The 26,166-nt window shown below is 34.9% G+C and overlaps 2 protein-coding genes across 3 annotated transcripts; both read left to right on the top strand.

Annotated features, from left to right (window-relative positions):
* The first annotated feature begins 894 nt into the window (after nt 1-894).
* On the top strand, nt 895-8,254 carry LOC107802724 (protein DA1). The gene is made up of 12 exons (XM_016626275.2): nt 895-1,205; nt 1,856-2,007; nt 3,108-3,192; nt 3,575-3,794; nt 4,533-4,653; nt 5,208-5,291; nt 6,178-6,297; nt 6,405-6,617; nt 6,743-6,805; nt 6,924-7,042; nt 7,369-7,427; nt 7,712-8,254. Exons 2-12 carry the CDS (start codon nt 1,897-1,899, stop codon nt 8,020-8,022), a joined length of 1,506 nt encoding a protein of 501 aa, XP_016481761.1. The 5' UTR covers nt 895-1,205; nt 1,856-1,896; the 3' UTR covers nt 8,023-8,254.
* Nucleotides 8,255-16,092: 7,838 nt separating this feature from the next.
* Nucleotides 16,093-22,055, top strand: LOC107802721 (uncharacterized). 2 transcript variants are annotated; one of them, XM_075226168.1, is made up of 4 exons: nt 16,093-18,884; nt 20,190-20,504; nt 21,157-21,239; nt 21,694-22,055. In XM_075226168.1, exon 1 carries the CDS (start codon nt 16,202-16,204, stop codon nt 18,755-18,757), a length of 2,556 nt encoding a protein of 851 aa, XP_075082269.1. In that variant the 5' UTR covers nt 16,093-16,201; the 3' UTR covers nt 18,758-18,884; nt 20,190-20,504; nt 21,157-21,239; nt 21,694-22,055. The 2 variants fall into 2 exon arrangements, with proteins under 2 accessions (XP_075082269.1, XP_016481759.2); XM_016626273.2 differs by having other exon boundaries at nt 20,183-20,504.
* The last annotated feature ends 4,111 nt before the right edge of the window (nt 22,056-26,166 follow it).

The following is a 26,166-nucleotide window of genomic DNA, read 5'->3' as shown; positions in this document are numbered from 1 at the left end:
ACTCGGCACAATTATACAGTACGATTTAAACTTTTGACCTCTTTCTTATATAAAAATAGAGATCCAAAACTTAAAAAAAATTGACGTGTCACATTTCCCAAAATATTATATAATATAAGTTTGAAATTTGCGTGCCAGTGATAAAAAGCATGAAAGTTTTGGGGGAAAAAAGATACTAAAAATAATGAAAGGACCCACCCAACGTATTAACTTCTGCGATTTTTCCATTTGGCAGTCCACACGCACAATAAACAGAAATGTAAACCCAAACCTCTTTCTTTGACTCCTCGTTTTTCAACTTGAATTTGCGTATAGTCTACTTATCATAATTTTTCTAAAATGATAAACCATAATTATAAACATAATAAGTATTCGGCCAGTTCAGAGTCGGATCCAGGATTTAAACCCTATGAATTTAAAATTTAAGGTTTTTAGCATTGAACCCATTATAATTTAAAGTTATGACTTCATATCCATTATTTTTAAAGTTTTAATATATTTTTACATATAACTTTTTATTCGGCGTCAAAAATTATGAGTTCAATTGAACCCGTCGTCAGAACGCTATATCCGCCCCTAGGCCCTATGCCAGATTTGTCCCTATTTATGTGACAATATTGATTGAGTACTATATTTAAAAAAGATAATTCTATTTTGAAATTTATGATATAAATTAAATTATAAATATTTGTATAGTTATAAATCTTCTTTTTTAAGAATAATATACAAAGATTAAAATTGAATTATTTTTAAATTTATAAAATATCATTCTTTTAAACTGACTAAAATACTTTTATAAATTGCAAATGTAATCTAAACTTAAACATAATAGTATCGCTTTGACCAAAGTCCATGTTTAGGCATATAAGTTTTAAAAAAGAGTATTTTTAAACGTCTCTTCAATAGCGTACATTTGCTCTGTACATAATTTTTATTTTTTCTTCTTTTCAAGCTTGATTCCTTGAGTAAATAGAGTTTGAAAAAATCATCAATTTTTAAATCATTAATAACAATTGCTTCAATATACACGGATAAATGCTTGAATGGGGGGATTCTGACTTCTGAGGAAAAAGTAAAAAAAGATTCTTTTTGGATTGAAAAAAGAAATCAAAAGGGGCAATAAAAGGAATAATCTTTAGCTAATTGATCTGGGTACTTTTTCTTTTTGCTAATTGTTGCAGATTCTTGGGCTCTTTTGGTTCAAGGTGAGTTATTTATCTCTTTTTATTTGTTTAATCTGAATGTTATGTTTTTGATTGTTAAAATGGACATGTTGAGCTGGAAGTATCTAACTTTTTTTTTTGTTCATAGCTGATTGCTTATAAATACTTTGTTCTTATGAATAATATGTTTTTTCTTGTGTTTCCTGCAAATTTTAGATGACCCCTTTTGAATTCTTGAGTTTTAAGCTCCTTTTTTGGTATGGGTGGTAGGTGATTTTTGTCTCTTTCTTATATGATCTGTTGGCTTTTAGTTTACTTACATATTCAAAATTAATTCATCAAAAAATGAAAGGAATGAATGCTATATTGATGTCATCTAAGGAATGAATGCTATATTGATGTCATCTCCATGTTTTGATTCATTTTAATTGAGTTAGATGTTTGTGGTCTGATCACCAATGTGATGGAAAAACCAAAGGTGTTAGTTGGTTTATATGAGAAAATTGAAAGCATACGGGCATTTTCCCAATTTTGCGTTCACATTGGCACGCCATGAATTTCGCAAGTGGAGAGATGAATAAGTTTTATTGTGTGTCATGACTAGCAGCTCAAATGTTGAGCTGGATATTTTAGTGTTGAAAATTAATTTTGTTATGTATATACGTTGGCACTATATTCATGTGTTCCTGCAGGTAAAAGCATTGCTGACAATGAGCCACTAGCATTTCACTTAATGGGCTGGCTGAGCAAAATTTTCAAAGGTTCCAACCATAAAGTTTCGGAAGGCCAATATGACTGGAGATGTGAAGGACATAAAGAAGAGGATCACCAATCTACACCTGGGGTAAGTGTTGCGCTAAACTAGTGTGCAATGAGCTCATCATCCAGATAGACTAGCATCCACCCGACATACCTTTGAATTGCTTACTTTATTTCTGATATCGTTCAGAGTATTTCGTAATTCACATTATCAAAACTTAGCAAGTGTAAGGGCTTATCATTATTAGCTTAATAGGTAATGTGGCTTCTATTCTACTGGTCCTGTTCATGGAAAAAGGCAGGGTTGTTTGCTTGATTCTAAAGTTATGAGTCCACTTACTTGAATACTAAAAGTCTGTTCTGACGTCCTGGGTGACATTTGTCTAAAGCGCTAACAGACAGTACAGTCTTAACTTGCCATAGGCAATGTGAAGAAGGCTTTGAAATAGTACGCTTCTATTGAAGTTGTTGAAGCTGAGTTAGATGCTGGGCTTTCTGTGGACAGTATGAATCCAATGTCATTTGGTTCTCGTTTTTGGCTCATGCAAATTAGTGACTGCTCTTCTTGGCTTCTATGATGAATGATGGCACGGATGTTTTTGATGAGATTGATTTTCTAATGCTTGCTGATGCATGGTCATTTGAAGCTTTATTTAATTCTGACCTTCGTAACTTGGACATCTTTGTCCATCCCTGCTTGAAGCCTTGCACTGTCTTGTTCTCTCATTAATAAATTCGTTTCTACTAGAAGTCCTTCATATTGATATCAATCTCAAAACCAAAAATCGCATTGTATTCTGAAATTTTCAGGATAAAGTGAATTGATGTACATGATTTACAATGTTATAATTTAGACCTGCTTAAACATGAATCCATGATAATCCACTATGTTGATATACTAATTTTCAATCAAAATTTTGTTTACTGGATTTTGTAACTATTAAGTCACTAGAAAATGTAGCGCCAACTTTATACACATCTTTGATACTTTATTTTGTGCTAAATTTGGTTGTTATCTTGGTAATGTATGTTACTTCCCATTGCCAATAAAGGATCTATATCCACTCTGAACTATAAAAGATCAGTTGAACATGTCATACCTATACTGTGTCTATATTTTTCTTTTTTTGATAAGCACATCCTGTTGATATTTTATACTGTGTTTGAACCGTTTGCGTGCTCTAGGACTCTTGGTCAGAGACTGAAGAAATAGACCGAGCTATTGCAATCTCTCTCTCAGAGGAGGACCACAAAGGGAAACCTGTGGTTGGTGAGTATTAGTTGCTTCTTAAAGAAATGAAAATTGAAAGTTTGCATTCCTTTTGAGGGTATCTCCTATGCTCTCATAATCAAAAGCATGATATTCCAGTTTCAGTCGAGTTCACTGCTGACATAATTTGGAACCCAAACTTTCCTTTGTGTGTTTCAAGGCTACTGAGTACATCCATACATGCATGGTTTAGCTCATCCATGCTATAGTGCTTTTGTTCTATAGAAATTCTTATTCTATGAAGAGTCGAACTTCTTTAGCTCAGCTATTTAGGGTCGACTCAAGCATTCCATGGATGATTTTGCAGCTAGTTTATTTACTTGGCAAAAAAAATTGTTTTTCCTGATTTTGCTAATTGTTCATTTTATCATATGTTTGGCAGACAGTGAATCACAACTGAAAGAAGATGAACAACTTGCCAGAGCTCTGCAGGAGAGCTTGAATGTCGAATCTCCACCTCAGCATGTAAGCAGAAATGATCTCGGAAGCGGGAATGGATATGGTAATGGGCATGTAAGCAGAAATGATATCGGAAGCGGGAATGGATATGGAAATGGAAACTTCTATCATCCAATACCTTTCCCATATTCTGCAAGCTTTAGGTATTCGAAATCTTTGTCGATGTTTTTGCAACATTTAAACTCCAGAATACACCACTGCCGAACCTCATCTTACTATGTGCCTTGGGGCTCCATCTACTCCATTCTTGCATTAGTTTATTGGTCTATATTTTTTCGTTAAATTTCCTTCGAAGTCAGCTAATATGTACGAGTGGAAGAGCTAGGTGGAAAATCCAAAAGTAAAATGGACACATCTTGAAAGCGTGTGGTTTAGGTAGTTAAAAGTTGCGGTTGCTGCTGTTAATTACCATAAATATAAAACCCTAGATATTTTACGTGTTTCCTTCTTGATCAACATGATTTTAGGTAGAAATTTTGTATTATCAATCTGAGGAACAAAACGTTTTAATTTTGACCCTTTCCTTTGAAAAGGTTGAACCCTTTAGTTATGTCTTTTGCTCTATTTAGTTGTGGATGGCATGGTGAGAGGCAAGAGAAGGGAGGTATAATTCCATTGATCTTGTTATCATTGTATTGGCATTTAGGTTATTCTAACCTATTCTCCAGTCTTTCCTCGGTTTACTCTCTTCTTCATGTGTGTACTTGTGCACTGTATGGCTGAATTCGATAGTGGTCTGTAAGAAATCTACAGTGAGCCAATGGATTTCAGTGAACCATTTTGAATTCATTGTATAAGCAAATACAGAAGTTAGTTATAAGACATTAAGAATTGACTCAACATTTTTTAGACCTAATACATACTATCTTTTTCTGTGGTAGGATATGTGCAGGTTGTAGCACTGAAATAGGTCATGGACGATTTTTGAGTTGCATGGGAGCCGTATGGCATCCAGAGTGTTTTAGATGCCATGCCTGTAACCAACCAATATCTGATTATGAGGTGCAGTACTGTGTACTTAAACTTTTCTAGTTCAGCCTTGTTATTTTGGTGTCTACTGTTTTTGTTTTTCCAACCTTCTTCACAATAATGGTGCCAAGTCAAAGCATGACATTTTGATTTTGGATATATAAAGGCAACCAAATAAGAATTGAATACTTTAAGGCATGAAAAAGGTGCGACCAAGCAAATATGTACTATAAATTACTACACACCTACTTAGGAAGCAATCATCTACGAATATGACTTATTATAAAATACTATTTTGAAAAATGTCTGACCATCAGAAGGCAAAACGCTCATTGTGGAAATAAGAGGAGCGATAGGAATCAATATTTTGTACATCCAATGGCAAAATTTTCTAGTAATATACATGCGTTGTCCATAAGTTGTTCAATACTTTCTGTAACTGAATACTGATATTGTCGTTGGTAGTTATCATATAGTGTCTTGGGTAATGGACGTAAGCTGGCGAACATTTGTGAAGTGATAGAACAATTTGTATGACAAGTATATTCATGTATCTATTTAACTTTTTGATGTTATTAACTGTGCAGTTCTCAATGTCGGGGAACTATCCCTATCACAAAACTTGCTACAAGGAGCATTATCACCCCAAATGTGATGTCTGCAAACACTTTGTAAGTATGAAATGATTGATTCTCTTAGATCTTCTGCAAAAGTCCTCTTATATTTTCTTAATTTTTTTTCCGGGTCATGATAGACTACCAAACGCTAAAACAATTCTCCATCAAATGCCTTCATTTTCTTTTAGAAGTCATTGACACAAGAAATTCACAAACTCAATTTCTATTTAAGGAAGCGTTTTAAATTATGGATTATTATTAGCTGCTGTGGCAATAAACACTGATTTCTGCTCATTTTTACTGTTTCCTTAATGCTTAATTAATGTTGATGAGGTTGTACATAGATTATTCTAAGTAGTCCTTTAAAATAATTGTAGAAAAGAAAGATCTTGGTTTGGATCCTACGTTTCTAACCTACCAAATTTTCTGAAGTTCTGTCTTTTCTACCCCAGAAATTATGGGCTGTTCTATCTTTTCTACTGTAAGGGGTCGTCTGGTACAATGGTAGAATATCCCAGGATATCCAATTAGTTATTACACCTTCTATATGGGATAACTAATCCCACCATTTTAGTGTGAAAGTTATCCTGGGATTAGCTAATACACCAAACCAAACATGGGATAAAGTTAATCCCGAACTTTATTCTTATCCCATGTACCAAACGACCCCTAAATGTCATGGGTTTGTATAGTTAAATCTTGGGTCTTCCTAGTGTAATAAACAAACTAACAAAATGTGTGGTAGGTGTCTCAACATTTCAACTAGTACAGATCATTGAGGTTAATTTTGTGACCTGAGAATCATTTTACGAGACTTTCTGTTTTGAGCTCTTATTACGGTAACTTTGGTATTGGCTATCTCTTGTTGGTTAAGAAACCTCTAGCTGCTGATAATGCATCATTTCTTTGATATTCATTAAGTGTTTCTTTGCCTGCCCAGATTCCAACAAATGCAACTGGTCTTATTGAATACAGAGCACATCCATTTTGGTCGCAAAAGTATTGTCCTTTTCATGAGCATGATGGAACACCCCGTTGCTGTAGCTGTGAGCGAATGGAGGTAAGGCTGTTGAAACAGAACAAGATTTCTGGAGAAACCTCTTGTATTTTCAGCAAAATCCTTGTAATTAACTTTTATAAAGAGTGGCAATTTTGATGTGAATGCAGCCGCGGGATACAAGGTATATTGCCCTTGATGATGGTAGAAAGCTTTGTCTCGAGTGCTTGGACTCCGCCATAATGGATACGAGTCAGTGTCAGCCCCTTTATTACGATATACAAGAATTCTATGAAGGGCTAAATATGAAAGTGGAACAGAAAGTTCCTCTGCTTTTGGTTGAGAGGCAAGCACTGAATGAGGCTATGGATGGAGAGAGACATGTAAGTGTTTATTTGACCCTAGTTGCCGAGTTGCTTCTCTTTTCGTACTTGTATTTCTCCATATTCATATTGTTTCTGGAGTGAAAAATATGTCGTTTATGTTTGGTTTTCATCCCTTTTGCTAGGGGTATCATCACATGCCTGAGACACGAGGACTTTGCCTTTCCGAGGAACAAACTATCAGCACCGTAAGGACTTTAAGTGATTTCCATTTCTTCTCTCTTTATGATTTCAAAAGCTGAAAACCTAATTCTCTTTTTGTTCAAATGGTAAACGGTAGCTCTTACTTACCTCTAAAATTGGCAGATTCTAAGGCGGCCAAGAATAGGAGCTGGAAATCGGGTCATGGATATGAGAACAGAACCTTATAAATTGACACGCAGATGCGAAGTGACTGCAATTCTTATCTTATACGGTCTACCTAGGTACTGTTTTTTTTTTACTTTGCTATTCGAAGTTGTGCACTGGAATGCTACACTTTGTAATGCTTGGTTACAAAGTTGTGCACTGGAATGCTATTCGAAGTTGTGCACTGGAATGCTTGGTTAGTCAGAATCACCTATGTCCATTCAGTATATCTCAAAAGATAAAAAACAAATCTAATTTATGATCTCTGAGGAATTAATTGGACAATAGGAAACAGACATTTCCTTTGTAATTTAGGTTTTAGCAGGAACCTAAATGTACTTATACCCTTTGTGAAAACATTAGTTTGCTATCTCAGTTTTTTATATGACATAAATCTATGCAGGTTGTTGACTGGGTCAATTCTTGCGCATGAGATGATGCATGCATGGCTTCGACTAAGAGGTGCGCTCTCATTTCCACTTCTTCCTTCTTAATTTGGTTGTCCATCTTTTTCTTTTGGTCTGCCCCTAATATAATGTTTGCTTCTCTAGAATTAGTAAATGTCAGTATTACCTAACACACAATTCTATTATGGAACCACTTTTTCCTTTCCCCTCCCCCCCTCACTTTTTTCAGTAGTGTATATATCTTGGATTCTTTGCTACAACTCACTAAAATCAATTTGTTTATTTGCCTTTTTGGTATCTTGGAGTTTCTGATGTGGTCGATATTGTCCTATATTATAGGGTATCGAACTCTTAGCCAAGATGTTGAAGAAGGTATTTGCCAGGTACTAGCACATATGTGGTTAGAAACCCAAATTGCATCCATATCAAGCAGAAATGGTGCTTCAACTTCATCAGGCATGTCATCGTCGAAGCAGGGGATTAGATCTCCTTTTGAGAGGAAACTCGGGGATTTTTTCAAACACCAGATTGAATCAGACACGTCGCCAATTTATGGAAATGGCTTCAGAGCTGGTAACCAAGCAGTGCTTAAATACGGACTAGAAAGGACGTTGGATCATATTCGGATGACAGGAACATTTCCTTTTTGAAACATTGAGCTTAAGGTTAGAAAGCAGACTATTCATTTGTCAAGAAAGAAGGTTGGTCCATTCATATTAGTGCCTTGGACCATGCCATATTATTATTATTATACCTTAGAATTTCAGGAAAGATATAATTTTCAGTACCTTTGTAGAGTGATCTCAACACGACAAACATGGATAGACACAAAACAAAAATCCATTCTTTTAGAAAATTAATGAAGTCTTGTCAGTTTGATTTCCTTTGTTGCATTATGCGACAAGAGTGAGTTGCTCTAGTTGTGAGCACCCTCCAGTTCCAACCAAGAGGTTGTGAGTTCGAGTCACCCCAAGAGCAAGGTGGGAGTTCTTGGAGGGAGGGAGCCGAGGGTCTATCGGAAATAGCCTCTCTACCCCAGGGTTGGGGTAAGGTCTGCGTACAAACTACCCTCCCCATACCCCACTAGTGAGATTATACTGGGTTGTTGTTGTTGTTGTTGTTTGTTGCATTATGCCTTTAATATAGTAACATTAAAGGACCACAGTGAAAAGGGGATCGTCCAATGCTAACACAGGTGTAGGAGTGGCAAACGGGCGGATTGGGTCGGATATGGGACGTGTCAAACACGGGTAATGAAAAAACAGATAAATTATCCGATCCAATCCATATTTAATACGGATAAAAAACGAGTTAACTGACAGATAATATGGTTCTTGAATATGATCACTTTTGGGAGAATTCTTTTTCTCTCAAACTTGAGAAACTCCCAATTTGAAGCTTTACAATTGTAAAAGTTAAGCCAATGGATAATATGGTTCTTATTTGACTCGTTTTTAAAAAGTTTATTATTCAACCCATTTTTTTGTGATTAATATGAGCTGTTAACTGTTTTCTTTTAATCATTTTGCCACCGGTACATGTGATGTACCGTGCTGCTAGGATGTAAATGAGCTCCTTTGACTTTCTTTTCTTAAAGGTAGTAAACAGGACTACAGAGAAGCCTAAGATTTACAACAAACAAAAGCCAGCAGCCACCTCTACCCACGACCGTTAGGTCCTGGGTTATAGGTCCAATTTTCAATGTTCTTAGCATCAAACTCATTGTATTTTTTAAAATTATAGGTTCTATCTATTAGTTTTTATAATTTTGATAGATTTTTACATATAAATTTATGTTTCGCATCGAAAGTACCGGATTTAATTGAACCCGACACTTCTATGCTGCATCCGCCCTTGTCTCCTCGTAACCTTAGCTGCCGGTGGAGGTGAAATAGTAATTGTCGGTATAAGCACCTCAACGAACTCATGTGGACACAGCTTAAGGGTTATCTCTCAAATACACATGTTAATGTTGTTGACTCGTTTTTGTTTTCTTTGTTGATTCCTCTCGTTAGCCAGAGGAAATAGAATGGTTTGTGAATAGGGTACACAGTTCAAGTAAAGCTCCTCCAACTTCTTGATTTACCATTGCATGTGGTTTGTTCTCATTATTATTGCTACGTAAACGATTTCAGGTTTAACATAAAGCATTTTAGACATGATGAATCTGGTTAATACAACTGCATCATTTCAATCGCGTTCTATTTTGAATATATTACTAGAATTAACATACACTTTTGCAAGATTTTCTTTCTAATTTTAACTTAAAAGCACTATTATCAATGTGATCATTTGCAAAATATTCATATTTGACTCTACATGTTTCTTAAATCTTGTGACTGTGTGAGTATAACATTGACTCTAATGATTTTAGCTCCTCAAAACAAGTGGACGCTTACACAATCAACTCCTAATACATTTCAATTTTTTATTTCTAGATTTAACGACGACAAAACTTATTTTGTGCTAGAAGTTAGAATCGCTTACCCAAATTCACGTAAATTAGATTGTAATAACTCTAAAATTTAGATGCTAAGATTCAACAATTATAATTTTGTCTATGTAAATGTTTTGAAACAGTTGCCAGGTGACTAATTTATTTATAATCATCTCTCTCTCTATATATATATATATATATATATATATATATATATATATATATATATATATATATATATATATATATATATATATAAGAGAGAGACATGAAGGAGGGGATGTGGCATCTCAATAGTGTAGGAATCCTCTTTATCTTTTTCCTCATTTTTTTTAGTTTTTCCTTTCATTTTGTCCATTTCAATTGTTTAAAATTTAAAATCCATATCATAATGTCACACCTCTTCATTGGGGGTTATGATTCTTCAAGTCTATAACCTCCACTGTTTTAATGTCTTAAAAATAATTGTCTTAATTTTGCCCGAATTCTTTCCATGTGTATTTTAACTCCACACACACTGATATCCTTCATTCTCAATAAATAATGTTACTCAGATTGGCTTTCACTTTTTAACTGTTTTACTCTTTCACTGCATATTGGCATATATGATTTATTGGGCAAATGATGTATTTTTCTGTACTATGCATTAGGGGTGTACATATGTCGGGTTGGTTCGGGTTTTTTAATTACCAAACCAAACCAATTGTGTCGGGTTATTAAATCTAAAGACCAAACCAAACCAATAAAAGTCAGATTTTTTAATCTCTGCTTTTCTCGGATTTTCGGGTTGTTCCGAGTTTTTTTCCATATAGTTTTTGTAGTACAAAACATAGAATTTGTGCTCCAAATATTTCTTTAATCCTAGTAAGACATAACTATATGAGGTGTTTCCAAGAAACTAACATAAAATATGAGATGAGTCATGGCATTGTACTAAAAATTCAACAATAAAGATAATAAAATCGCATAAAATAAATATTATTAATAAGCCATAATAAAAATAAACATAATCTTAAATTATAAGTTGCTAAAATAAGTATGACTAATAAGTATTATTATTTACATGACTAAGCACTAAAAAAAAATAAGTTTTGCATTTTATCTAAACCATGAAAAAACTAAATAAATAGATATCTCATTCCTAGCAATTGAATTGAATGTCTTTTGTTAACATTAATATTGATTTGATTTTTGTTTGGGATTTGTTTGAGTTACTAACATTTATGGACTACACTAGATATGAGATTTATTGGAATTCAAAAATTATAAGTCCAAGCTTGAAATAATATGTTAAAAGATAAAATTATGAAAAAAATTAAGAAATATTGATAAACTACACTAGAATAAATATTTTTAAAACTTCCATAAATGTAATGTCGGGTTGGTTTGGTTTCGGTTTGATTTTTTTAGTTAAAACTAAACCAAACCAATTATGGTCAGATTTTTTTTCCAACACCAAACCAAACCATAGTAAGTAATTAATACACCCCTACTATGCATATTGGCAAATCAAACTGCATATTGGTGTAACGACCCGACCGGTCGTTTTGAGAGTAATAGCCCCAATCCCCTATTAACTGCTTTCCTCAAATTTTTTTCTGCTATTGTGACTTGCCAGGATGATTGGTTTTGAGTTTCAGAGTGTTTTGGGACACTTAGTCCCTAAATGAGAGCTTAAGCCCTAGGATTTGGATTGTAGTCGAAACTATGTGAAGACGACTCCGGAATGGAATTCTGTCGGTTTCGTTAGCTCCGTTAGGTGATTTTGGGTTTAGGAGCATGTCCAGACCGTGTTTTGGAGGTTCGTAGCTCATTTAGGCTTGAAATGACGAAAGTCGAATTTTTGGAGTTTTGGGCCGGTAGTGGAAATTTTGATATCGGGGTCGTTTTCCGATTCCGGAAGTTGGAGTAGGTCCGTAATGTTGATTATAACTTGTGCGCAAAATTTGAGGTCAATCAGACGTGATTTGATAGGTTTCGACATCGGTTGTAGAATTTTAAAGTTTCAAGTTCTTTAAGTTTGAATTGGAAGGTGATTCGTGATTTTAGCGTTGTTTGATGGGATTTGAGAGCTCGACTAAGTTCGTATGGTGTTTTAGGATTGGTTGGTATGTTTGGTCGAGGTCCCAGGGGCCTCGGGTGTGTTTCGGATGCTTAACGGGTGAAAACTTGGACTTAGAGGAATTTCTAAACTTTGCTGGTTCTGGTATTTTCGCACCTGCGGAAAAAAGACCGCAGGTGCGCGAGCCGCACATGTGGAGATGGAAGCGCAGATGCGATAAATCGAGAGTTGGCCTGGGGTCGCAGGTGCGAGGATGTTTCCGCATCTGCGATGCCCGCAAATGCGCAAGGATGCTCGCACATGCGCAAGATGCGCAGAAGCGGAAAGGACTCCGCAGGCGCGAGTGCGCAAATGCGGCCCTTTCGTCGCAGATGCGAAGGCAGAGTGGGTAAGTGAGTTGCGCAGATGCGCACGTTTTTTCGCATAAGTGCACCCGCAGGTGCGAGCCCAGGTTCCGCATGTGCAGAAATACCTGGGCAGTGATTAAAACCGAAGGGCTTCGTGATTTTTATCATTTTTGGCTTTGCAAACTCGGGTTTGGCGATTTGTGAGAGCATTTTCGAGGCATTTCTTGAGCTAAGTTCCTTGTGCTTATTTTTGGTCAATAATCTTGCCTTGCCATGTATTTTTCCACCTAGTTAATGTGTATTTGAGGTGGAAATTGGAAGTTGGAGACTAGGGATTTGGGAGTTTGAATTGTGGATTTGGAGGACCATTTGGTGTCGGATTTTAGGAAATTTGACATGGTTAGACTCGTGAGTGAATGAGCTTTCAGTTTCGTAAATTTTTTCGGGTTTCGAGACGTGGGCCCCGAGGGTCGGGTTTGAGCCAATTTCGGGTTTTGGCCTAATTTTTTGTAGTTTTTCTTATGGGATTCATTCCATTAGCGCGTATTGATGGTATTGTACTGTTTTGAATAGATTCGGGCCATTTGGAGTCGGATACTCATGGCAAGAACGTGATATCAGGTTGATTTGAGCGGTTCGAGGTAAGTGGCTTGCCTAACCTTGTGTTAGGGACTTTTCCCTTAGGATATCTTGATATTATTTGGTGTGTGGGAGCCGTGTACGTGAGGTGACAAGTACGTAAACGGGCTATTATTGCAAAAATCATGTTCAACCTTTTTAAATCATAAATTGCTTCTCTTATTAATTATACTAATATGTTTAATTGTGTAGTTTAGACTAGAAAAGCATGCTTACGTGTTTTAACTGCCTAATTGATATTCTGTGCGTCATGTTCAGTTAAGTCCTTATTTTCCTTATCTGTGTCCAGTATAAACTATATAACTCGATGTCATACCTGTCATTTCATCTTGCGTTGCATATTTAAATTGGGACTACGGACGTATTCCGGGAGATCCCCTTGTACTGCATATTTACTTTGGGACTATAGACGTATTCCGGGAGATCCCCCAGCACTGCATATTTACTTTGGGACTACGGACGTATTCCGGGAGAACCCCCAGCACTGCATATTTACTTTGGGACTACAGACGTATTCCGGGAGATCCCCCTGTACTGCATATTCATTTGGAACTACTTTGGGACTACGGACGTATTGCGGGAGATCCCCCAGCACTGCATATTTACTTTGGGACTACGGACGTATTCCGGTAGATACCCCTGTACTGCATATTCATTTAAAACTACGAGACGGTATCCCGAGAGATTTTCTACTATGTTTACCTTGTTTTGAGCCGAGAGCTCCCTTAACTGTTAAATTTTCGAAAATTTCTTTAACTGTATTACCGTAAATTCTACTTATATCTTTTACTGTTTAATTTATTATATTTACTCCGGTAGGGCCTTGACCTGACCTCGTCGCTACTCGACCGAGGTTAGGCTTGGCACTTACTGGGTACCATTGTGGTGTACTCATGCCCTTCCCTGCACATGTTTTCGTGTGTAGATCCAGGTGCGAGCTATCAGCCTCGGGGTTAGTACGTACTGCTGATTCTAGGAGACTTCAAGGTACCTTTGCTTGCGTCCGTAGATCTTCGGAGTCCCCTTCTACTCCCTCGTCTAGAGATTTTCTTTATTATCTTTAGACTTTTGTATAGAGCTACATAGATTATAGTAGCTTGTGACTTAGTGATATTTCGGGTCTTGAAAAATTATTTTGTATATGTCGAGTGGTACTACTCTTGGCTATTTATAATATGATGTTTATCCTTAAAATGTTGTGTTTCCTTTATATTTTTCGCAATAGTAGGCTTACCTAGTCGTAAAGAGTAGGTGCCATCACGACACCTTACGGAGGGTTAATTTGGGGTCGTGACAATTGGCATATATGATTTTCGATTTTCTTTGTACACCCCTACTATGCATCTCATACCAGTGTTTCCGCTTTAAACTTCACAGGTAAGTAATTATTACTTCACATTTTCTACGGTTCATTTCTTCTCCTTTCTCTTTCACTTTAACAAAAAATGTGGGATTTATGTGATTTTGCTTTAGAGTAGGTGTAAGGCTCATAAATGTTAATTGTTAGAATACAATATTTGTAAGTATTTTGGGTGTGATCATCCTTAAGCACATTAAAGATAAAAAGAAATTAAAAAGACAAAAATGACTTTTTCCATTTTTGAAAAATAATATTAGGATAACAAGTAAAGCAAGTGATAACAACGTTCGTAAAGTTCTCCTATATTAACCTAAAGCTTAGACCATATCAAACTCCAACAAAATAAACCTTCAAAAGATATATACATCAAATACTACCATTTTTTTACCTTAAAAAAAATTAAAGCACAACAACTATAGAAGAACTAATATCATAAATGTGTAAATATTACACTGCAAGATCTTCACATAAGGGATGGAAGTCTTGGAATTTGGCTAAGAATGAAACTGAAAATGGAAGAAATAGATTTTCCATGTAGTAAAAGCGTGAATTCTATTTTTTTAGATTTAATTTTCTTCTAATAAATATAATATCATAAATCGTAATAACACAAAATGTAACAAAAATACATAAACACTATACATTCTGTTAAATTTTCAATTTCAGTGTCTTATAAAGTAACATGATGCTTGTACATAGTTCGTTTGTTTTTAATTGTGATAGACTGATAGTATATCATTTGTTGGTAAGATACATGATATTATCCAATTAAGGCAAATTGGACAACAAGAAGTATAACCAAAGTTAATAATTAATATTCGTTGTTAACGAAAATATATTTTATCTTTATTAATTATCTTATCTCATTTTCATACTTCAAGATTTCAGACGACGTCCCAAATTTTCATATTGATCGATGAGATTCTAAGAAAGACTATGTTGTATACCGTGATGTTAAATATTCTGTACATTTAAATTTCATTAAAAAAAAAAGGAGAGAAAAAGTGAGAGTTAATGATTTTTAAAGAGAAAGTAATTTACTTTGAGAATATAATTATATTAAAAAATAATTGATCATGTTACCGTTGGAGAACATTCATTTTCCTTTTTTAGCAAGATAACTTAGAATTATATTAATCATACTTACTTTGCTATAGCATACATTAGATATTATTTGTAAAACATGAGAAGAAAATATCAAAATACAAGTATTATATTATTTACTCAATCTTGATGATGACTTTTGAATTCTTTGTGAATAATTTTAAGCCACTTATTTGATATGTAAAAGATTGATCATTTTAATTATAAATTATAACATAATTCCTCCGGTACACTTTAAGTAATTTTTTGGCTGTTTTCACACATATTAAAAAATTCACCTTTTAGCATTAATTAACAATATAATTGACCATATTAACCTTAATTTGTTCATTGAAAATACAACAAATACTCCTAGACACTATACTCCAAGGGCAACTTTGGAAAAAAGAAGTTAATTATTTCTTGATATTTGAAAAAATCAAATATTATGAGCCACAAAAAAATGTCAAAAAATTACTTAAAATGGACAGGAGGGAGTAACTATTTAGACAAATAAATTACTCCCCCGATCCACAATAAGTGACCAGTTTGCTTTAGTTACGCCCATTAAGAAAATACTAAATTCTATACAAAAATACCTAGTATAACTAAACTATCCTTAATTAAATATTAATGTGAGGAGTAAGAAAACTTTTTAGGGATATGCATATAAGGGTAAAAGAGTAAAAATAAATTGAATTTTTTCTTGATTACATAAATGGTCACTTATTTTGGATATTGAATAATAAAAAAAAAGGTAAAATTAAAAAGCTTTGTCCTTAGTTTACAAGTCAAAGTAGATTAGGAAATGTCCGAAGTTGTGACACAAAATTGTTTCTTAACAAAACTCTATTAAGCATTTCAGGGTCGACAGTCGACGACGGCGACGGCGACGGCGACTATGGCACAGAGAGAGAAAATAGTAAACACAATTCTCTCTACTTCAAATAAAAAATTCACCTTTGGGCTACTCCCTCAGCAACGACGTAACGCCACCCATTTTCCGGCGACTAACCAACCACCCAAACTCGCCGATCAAATAAGCCGTCTTTTGATTCTCCAGCGTTACACCGCCCTAGACAACCTCAAATTTGATTTCTCCGACAACCTCGTCGACGCCGTTCTCGTAAAACTCAAACTCCATCCTAACGCTTCGTTGCATTTCTTCAAGTTAGCTTCACGGCGTCAGTTTTATAAACCCCATGTAAAATCTTACTGCAAAATAGTTCACATATTATCCAGAGCGAGAATGTTCGATGAGACTAGGTTTTATTTAGCCGAGCTTCTAGAACTTTCTAGAAACATAAAACCCGTGTCGTTTATTTGGGATGAATTAGTAGCAGTTTATAGAGAGTTCAAGTTTTCTCCTACGGTATTCGATATGGTGTTGAAAATTTCCGCGAAAAAGGGATTAGTGAAAAATGCCTTGTACGTGTTTGATAATATGCACAAGTGTGGTCGTGTTCCTAGTTTGAGCTCTTGTAATAGTTTATTGAGTAATTTGGTGAAAAATGGTGAATGTTTTACTGCTTTTTCTGTATATGATCAGATGAATAGGATTGGGATCTCTCCTGATATATATATGTGTACGATAATGGTAAATGCATATTGCAAGGATGGGAAGGTTGATAAAGCTGAGATTTTTATTGATGAAATTGAGAAGATGGGTTTGGAGCTGAGTGTTGTTACTTATCATAGTTTGATCAATGGGTATGTGGAGAAGAAGGATCTCGAGGGTGTCGAAAGAGTGTTGAAGCAAATGGAGGAAAGAGGAATTTCGAGAAATGTAGTTACATTCACGTTGTTGATTAAGGGTTATTGCAGGCTGTGTAAGATGGAGGAAGCTGAGAAAGTGTTCAGAGAAATGAAGGAAGTGGATGAGCAGGCGTATGGTGTGTTAATTGACGGGTTTTGTCAAATAGGGAAAATGGATGATGCCCTTAGGATTCGGGATGAGATGTTAAGATTAGGGTTTAACATGAACTTGTTCATTTGTAATTCCTTGATAAATGGGTATTGCAAAGTTGGAAAAATTAGCAACGCGGAACAGGTTGTTAGGAGCATGAACGGCTGGAATCTAAAACCTGATTCGTATAGCTATCACACCCTTTTAGATGGCTATTGTAGGGAAAGATTGATGCAAAATGCATTCAACCTTTGTGATGAGATGATTCGTGATGGTATCGATCCAACAGTTGTCACTTACAACACTCTCCTGAAAGGACTATGTCAGGAAGGTGCCATTTCTGATGCTTTGCATCTTTGGAATTTGATGCTTAAAAGAGGTGTTGTTCCTAATGCAGTTGGATACAGTACTCTTTTAGATGCATTTCTTAAAATGGGAGAATTTGAAAAGGCTTTAGTCCTGTGGAAACATATACTAGCAAGAGGGCACACCAAAAGCAGGATTCTTTTAAATACGATGCTTAAAGGATTCTGTAAGATGGGGAAAATGGCTGAAGCTGAGCTGCTTTTTAACAAAATGGAGGAGCTTGGCTGTTCACCAGATGCAATAACTTACAGGACACTAAGTGACGGGTTTTGTAAAACAGGGGAGATTGAAAAAGCTTTGGAAACAAAGGATGCCATGGAACTGCAAAACATTCCTGCCTCTGTAGAAAGTTATAACTCCCTTATTAGTGGACTTATGAAGGCTGGGAAGTTTGGCAGAGTCGAAGATCTCCTTAATGAAATGCATGACAGGGAATTAACTCCCAACACTGTTACATTTGGAGCCCTTATTGCTGGTTGGTTTAAAGAAGGATTACCTGAGAAAGCTTTCAAAGCATATTTTGAGATGAGAGAGAAGGGATTCAATCCAAATGTCATCATAGTTAGCTCTATTATTAGTGGATTATACAAACTTGGTAGGACTGATGATGCTAATAAGCTACTGCAGAAAATACTGGATGTAAATTTGTACCCTGACCTTAGACGTTTTTACAGTTTTTCAAACTCTAGGACAGAGCTGCTAGATGTGCAGAAAGTTGCGGATTCCCTTGATGGAAGTGCTGCAAAATCTATTGTTCCCAATAATGTGCTGTATAATATAGCTGTGGCAGCGTTATGCAAATCAGGGAAGATCGATGATGCAAGAGATGTTGTAAATTACCTCTCACTAAAAGGCTTTACTCCTGATGAGTTTACCTACTGCACCCTTATCCATGGCATTTCTTTGGCTGGTAAAGTGAATGAAGCTTTTGATTTGCGCGATGAGATGCTAATAAAGGATCTTGTTCCAAATATTGCAGTATACAATGCTCTTATAGATGGCCTTTGTAAAGCAGGCAACCATGAACGAGCATTGAGACTTTTCAATAAGCTTCATTTGAAAGGGTTAGCTCCTAATGTTATAACTTATAACACTCTGATAGATGGATACTATAAGATTGGTAAAACTAGTGAAGCCACGCAACTGCTGAAGAGAATAACAGAAGAAGAAATCCTTCAGTCATAAATTATTCCTTCCATTCTGATAAGTGGTCTGCATAAGCAAGGTGATGTTCAAGAACCAATGGAACCTTTAAGTTGGACGGTAGGAGGCTGGTTCAGGCCAGATTTTTGTGAGACACAGCACAGAGAAGGTAAAAGCATTTTGGGTCATATCGTAGGTGACCATTATGATGCTAATTATTTGGTTTAAGTAACTTTTTACCATCATCATTGTGCATAATTTGTTAAGCCATAACAGTGTTGAACCATAATTATTGCATGGATATTCCTGCATTTGGCTTGTGGCAATTATTCATCAATTTCCAAATGCTGAAATGACATGACCTTTGTGTGTTAACTGCATCATGGTCTCTATTTGAAGACTAAGTTGACATATGTTTCTACAATTGACCTATCCCTCTTTGACTTTGGAATCATGTCTTTAAATGATTTGCCCTAGGTTTCCCTTAATAATCTCTTTTCCCACAGATCATGAGCCCAGAAAATTTTACTTTAGCTGATTACAATACCAGAAATTTGTAGCTGATTAAACGCTTCCTGGTGGCTCTATGTTATCAGGCCACAATACCTAGTCTGGTGTGTCATGATTTGCTAATTTTAGGACAGAAGTGCACAGTAAGAGTCTGTGGAGTAAGGGGGTGTAATTTGGAGAGGAAGGAGGGGAAGGGGGAAATTCTCGGGCTTGCTGTCCCTGGAATGAGCCCCTACATGACCTGGTTGCTTGAATTTGATGTATAGACCCAACAAAGAAATATTATAGACTTCTCAAACTCATTCTATTTGTCTTAAGGCTGAACGATATCTTCAGTTTTTACAGCTAAGACAAAAGCCAGAGACCATTATTTCTTACAATCAGGTAAGACAAGATCTATTAAATCATCTGGAAAACGAGTAAACTTCCGTTCCATTTATTCTACAAGACCTGTATCATTGGATACTTTTATGATTTTTAAGGCAGTTACATTTAGCAAGATCAAGTCTCAAGTTCTTTATTTAATGCATGAAATTTGACCTCATCTTAGGATTATGATGTTTGAGGATTTATCACTATCTAGTCTGTTCTTGGCCCAACTTTCTGCAACTCACCCAGTGGATATTTATGGTTCTTGCTCAACCTTCTCTCTTTTCTGAATGTCATTTTTTCTCCGCTTGCTTCTTGTCATATAACTACCACAGACTCACCTCTAAGTAAGAGGATGACAAGAAAATAATTTATCAATGTTTCATTCGAAATGTCTGTTTTAGGGGGATGGGATGGGGAGAAGCTGAATCTTCCCTTGGTGTCCAGTTCGGAATTTAAAAGTGTTGAATGCTGGGATCGTCAATGAGGGAAAACATCATTTAGCTTTCTTATGTTTTCTCTCATTGCTGTTTTAATCTACATTATTATCGTTTTTGTTTTTTATGCTGGAGTGTATTCTTGTTTTAGAATCCAGGAGATGGAATTCAAGATACGTGTTAAAATTTTTACTGCCTTCTACGTTCAACTGTTCGTCGGTGCAAGTCGAGGGACATGTCTATAAGCTTATGGACTCTATTGCACAGAGCCTTATCAAAAGCTATCAAGTCAATGAGAGGTGAATACGGCGGTTCTCCTCTGCTATTAAAAGCATTGGCTGATTAATTGGATGAACAGGTCGGCACAAGGGCGAGCTCTGAGTATCTGATCATGAAACTTGAACCTTGTAAATATGTTATCAACTCAATGTGGACAAGATCATTTTTTGATACGCGGAGCTTCAAGAGCACAGGTAAGGGAAATCCCCAATAAGTATGTGCAGGTCCTTTGATTTGCTTTTCATTCTAGTACTGCTCATGAGGTTTCAAGCATTTGCAAGCTAATATCTTCTTTAGGACTCCCTCCACTGAATCCTAAATGAGAAGTCGCTGCTCCACATAAATCTAACTAAACACTTCCATACTACATAAGATTGTATTCTACGAATTATTTTGAAAGGACAAAAATCTCAATAACATTAAAGAAAATTGAAAATGAAAAATTTCCCTCCTGGCATGGAGTAACAACTGTTCCAAAAAATATCTACAGCAAAATGAAAGCTCTTACCAAATGCATTTTCAAAGCTCTTACCAAATGCATTTTCAAATATAAAGAAGAAACCAAGAACAACTACGTGAAGAAACATCAACACATTCCTTTTAATCATCAATTAAGAATTTAACTGGGACACGTGAATATAAATTAATTGGCAAGCACATGGTATTAATAACATTTATTCTTGAAAATCACTGTTCACGATGCAAATTTCTGTGCTATAAGTTTTATATCGTAATTCTTGCTAGAACATGTTGACTATGCAATCAATGTTGCTAATTGGTTTTCCATTTCATTTACTTCTTTCTCAATTAATACTGATTGTGAGAAGTTCTAATTTATGTGTGAAGCTTCAAGGCCTTGTAACCAGGATAAATACAGAATGAACAGATAACAAGGCGAAGGTGAAGTGCTGGAGGAGCAGTTTTCTAAGGTATCACTCCTTCGAAGATGTATAAATAGCTATATTTGATTAAATGGAAGTGCCCAGTAATTTTCACCATGCACCTTAATAGTTGTTGGCGCACAGTGTGTGTGTGTCTGTAACATTCATTAGTTCAACCATGTCATGATTCAGTTCATTGAACTGCATATATGTTAATCAATTTGACAAATATAAGTGATTGGTACTGCTTTCCAGTGAGAGGATGGTTGATATACTTATCGTACTGTTCTTGAACATGCATTCTGTACGATTATCTCCACATTTAAAGGTTGTTTTCCATTACTATTTGGTGGAGAATCTATAGATACTTTTAGTATTGTGTTCCAGCTTTAGGTTCCTGAACTCTTCTATGGTGCTTATATGTAAACAGAAAATTGGTATAGCCCTAAGGTGAAGAGAGGGCTGTGTTAACTTGTGGCTACTTTTTATTGGTTTTGACCAGATTGTGACAAGCCAACACCTGCATATTTGGCAAAAAGTGGAGATTATAAACTATTAAGGTGGTCAGGCTTATGCCCCATATGTGAGAATCTTCGCTGTGCAAGTAAATGGCATTTTGCAATCAATCAGCTTCCAGCTACTTTGAGTTTCAATCTTCAGCCAACCTTCTATTCTCACAATATGGAATAAGTTAAATAAGCATATGACATTCCATACAAATCAATTCACACCTGATGCAGGGGAAGGTGAAGGAGCAAAAGAGATCAATTTGTTTGTCATTTCCCTTTGGTGTATTTTAAATAATGTATGTCTTAAGAGTTTTTATTTGGTATTTTTCTAAGTTCCCTTTATATTATTGAATAAGTGTTTGGTTGGCACTTTATTAGTTGAGTTAGGACATTGGTAAAGCTGCCGTAAGGTGTAAAATGGCGAGTGTAAAAGCTAAATTAGAAGTTTAAAAGTTAAAACTATAAAATTTCTTTCTGTGTTCTGGAAACCTATTGGGGCAGCGGTCCTAAAGACAATCTTGAAAATGGTATACAAAACTAAAAATTAGAACATTTGCAAAGCTAAAATTTGTGATAAGAAAAACTCTCAATGGCCAATTTGGTGATATCATCATATCACTATGGTCTAAGTCTTTAATAATTAAACTGCTAGTTAACTGGGTATTATACTAGTTTGTAAATTGATCTGTGATATGCTGAAGCTGTCTTTATCATTTTTGGACTGTTATTGATTTTTATTGTCACTGTGAACGTGAATTGGTTGAAACAAATAGAAATGACTTTACAAATTTGAGCTTTCAAATTTAACTTCCAATTTAAGGGGAAAAAAACAATGTGGAGGCAAGTAAGAACCACTAACAACTTTCCCTAGAATTAGATATTAATTTATTTTGTAGAAGGAAAATGAAAAGATGGAGACCAGACAATGTCAAACGATGATCCAATATATTCTCATACGTTTGACAATCCTCTCATATACGATATGCATCCGATCACTTATTAGTCTCTCTTCTTCTTTATAACTTTATAATTTATCTAAAGGTACTAAAAGTAATTCATTAATCGGCTGAAACCGTGGGAATCATCACTTTGACTTCTTTGTAGATCCTTTTATTAGTAAAATAAAATAACATAATTAGAAAAAGTATAGCCATTTATTTTGGAACTGACAGCTTTGTAAATACCCACATGTTGATCATGAGAATTAACCGAGTCAACAGGATCCAATTTTTTAAGATGAATATTACTCCCTCCTTTCAATTTGTATGACGTAATTTGACGGTACATAATTTTTTTTTTTAAAACTTGTGAGTTTAAAATTATTTTCCTAATGCACTAATACTTAAATTTAGGTTGCAGATCCTTTTCAGGAATGTCAAATCTTGTTTGGGTTAGAAGTGAAAGATATGCCTCAACAAGCATGTTATGACTTAAAGCATGAGGCATCAAATTAAGAGACGGGGTAGCTTTCATCGGTTGATGAAGGAATGATACATATCAGAAACATATAGTTAGAAAATCACTAATTAATATTAATTTGATTTAATTTTGCTAAAGCTACATCCTAAGACAAGTCAGAAACTCTTGATCACAACTACGTACTTGCGTGAATTTTATATAAGCCAATTCAAAAAATAAATAAATAACCTAAAATATCTTAATTGAAATTTAAATATATGACCTAAAGCATTTTTTGAACAACACTAGAATTTTTCCTTATGTCAAATATCAGTTTGACTGCTTACTTTAGGTTGCATGTTCTAAACTGAATAGGTCCTGGTTGGGGTCTTCATTGAAAGGCACTAACATGGAAATAGTAGAGATAAGTAACAATTGATGTTTGTGTGCACTAATTCAAATTTTAATTTTGCCAAAATCAGTAATTGATAAGTACTTATTAATTTTTGTACATTATCTGATGTCTCAAGATTCGGGCCAGCCATTTAATTTCAACAGTTAATACGAAAGCTGTTTTATGGATAAATTTGTTTTAAATTGGGAACCTGTTGAGGAATTGATGGACAAACAAATTAAATAGAGCGATACAAAATTTTTACAAATATTTGTGGAGAGGGAGTGGTAAACTACCTGTGCTAATATCTCTTTCTTGTGTTATTTTTTCTTTCCGTTTTGGCATTTCATTTTAACAACACAAGCAACAGACTATGTTTGGTGTTAGAGACGGAATAATGATTTGAAGTTTATGAATTATGAGTTTGAAATTCTAAATTTTTTATGTTAATAAATTCTAAATTAATAATTTATACATACTTAATAAATTTTTTAAAATAAATATAGTACAAAATTTGAATCAAAACTAGTGGCCAAATTCGTAACTTCTAGTCTCCCTACGCCCCTCTTGGTGCTACGAAAGAAAAGGAGAATGTAAAAAAAAAGTGAAAATATTGGTTTACGTCGTTAGATGAAATATTATAGTAATGATTTACTTCCTATTACGTATAATACATCTGTACAGCTGGAAGGAAAGTAACCTGACATAATTTTTCTCCTTTGTCAATTCTGGGGAGTTTTGAAAGGCAAGATATCTATCTATCTTTATAGTTTATACCCTTCTTCTTTTTCACCTTTCTTTTGCACTTCTTTTTTCACCTAATCAAATTCCTCCTTTTTTAAACCCAGCATACTGTACCTAAAACCTGTGTCTTCACTAAGGGCACGTAGGTTACAGACGTAGAAACCCATTTGGATTGGCTTTAAAAAGTAAATTTTTGCAAAAATAATTTACTTTTAAGCTAAAAAAATAATAAGTTGCGATTGCCCAACTTATTATTTTTGACTTGTTTTAAACAGTTTTTAATTTATTTAAGTATTTTATAGCTTTGCAAAATATTGAAAAAAAGCTTTAAAAAACGTAAAAGCTGATTTGACCAACTTAAAAGTCAATCCAAATATCATGTAGTATTAAGTAATATGTTTGTTCAAAAGCATAAGAAGGTTGTTATAATTAAAATATTATTATAAATTAGTAGAACAAGGGATCACCGAAACTTCTCAAAAATCACACAAGTTTTTTCTTCTACTTTAATAAGTTAGTCTCCTTATGACCTGTAAATCACGGATTCGAGCCGTAAAAATAACTACTAATACTTACATTAAAGTAAATAATTTACATCATTATTTCTTCGGATGTGATCTTTTTTCGGACTCTGCGTGAACACATAATATCTTGTGCATTGAACTATTCTTAATTTAATAAATTTTATGACACGTGAATTTAAATTAGTTGTGACAGTAAATTTTGAATCCGAATGCATAAAGGAAAAAAGTAGGATAATGTAGAGGAACGCGTGAAAGGATAGGATGAGTTAGCATAATGCCAAATAAAACACAGTACTTAAAGTGGTACGAAGCACGACATAGTTCAAAACTATAACCCTCTAGTCTTTAGACCTACATATATATCATAGCAGAGCACTCAGTTTGTTTAGATTTTAGTTAATATTTCTACGCAATAAGACGACTTTTTCTTAAACTAATAATTGAGAGATTGACTAGTACGTACTACATGTCACTCTCATTGTCATATAGGTAATAGGCCGTACCCGTACATATGAATGAAGGTCTTAAAAGTCTTGGTCTCACGTCTGCAAATTAAATTATGCTTTAATTTTAGACAATTCCATGGAATCACGTTATATATCCATAGACTTTCTACAATCGCAGCTTCCTTTGGTCCTTCATTCTAATTCGTGAAATATCAACCTCACCGACAGATATCTTTTCCAATAGTAATTGTTTTGTGCTATGGGTTAATTTTTAAATAGGGAACATGGTCAGGGAAAATAATTGATCCCAATTTATTTAGTGTATACGGTCAAAACCGAGTTTGTTCTTCGTATGACTAATCGAGATTGGAACATGATGGTCCGAGATTCATCATTGTAATATCGAAACCATGATGCGAAGTTAGGTTGTCGAGTTCGAGCCCCGGAGACCGATCAAGATCGAGATCGGCCAAGACCGAACTCGAGACCCAGAGACCGGTCAAGATCGAGATCGGCCAAAATTGAGGTTGAACAAATAGAGACCAATAAAGATCGAGATCGGCCAAGATCGAGATCGAGCCAAGAAACAAAAAAGCCGTTATAGTCGCAATTAGGGGGAGAATCTCGGCGGAAATCCCGACTTGAATTAATCTATCATGGGATTCCCACTATGTATTTTTAATTATATTCAAAATATAATTTCTCCACTATATTAAGGGTTGTTATCATTCGTAGAAGGGGGTCAGATTCATTGAGATTTATAGAACATAAAGCAAATACTATCATTTTTTGGGCTTTGATATTTAGTCATATTGTTCTTCTATCAATCACCCTCCATTCAATTTGAAGGTAATAAAACTTGAAAGCTTAGGCTAACTAATTCATTCGGTTTGCATTCATTTCTTTTACAGCTAATTTCGATATTCATTTACTTATTTTTCTCAATTTGTACTAAGTTAT

This window comes from Nicotiana tabacum, chromosome 12 (assembly GCF_000715075.1).
Source record: "Nicotiana tabacum cultivar K326 chromosome 12, ASM71507v2, whole genome shotgun sequence".
NCBI lineage: Eukaryota > Viridiplantae > Streptophyta > Magnoliopsida > Solanales > Solanaceae > Nicotiana > Nicotiana tabacum.
This window is presented reverse-complemented; position numbering and strand designations above follow the sequence as displayed.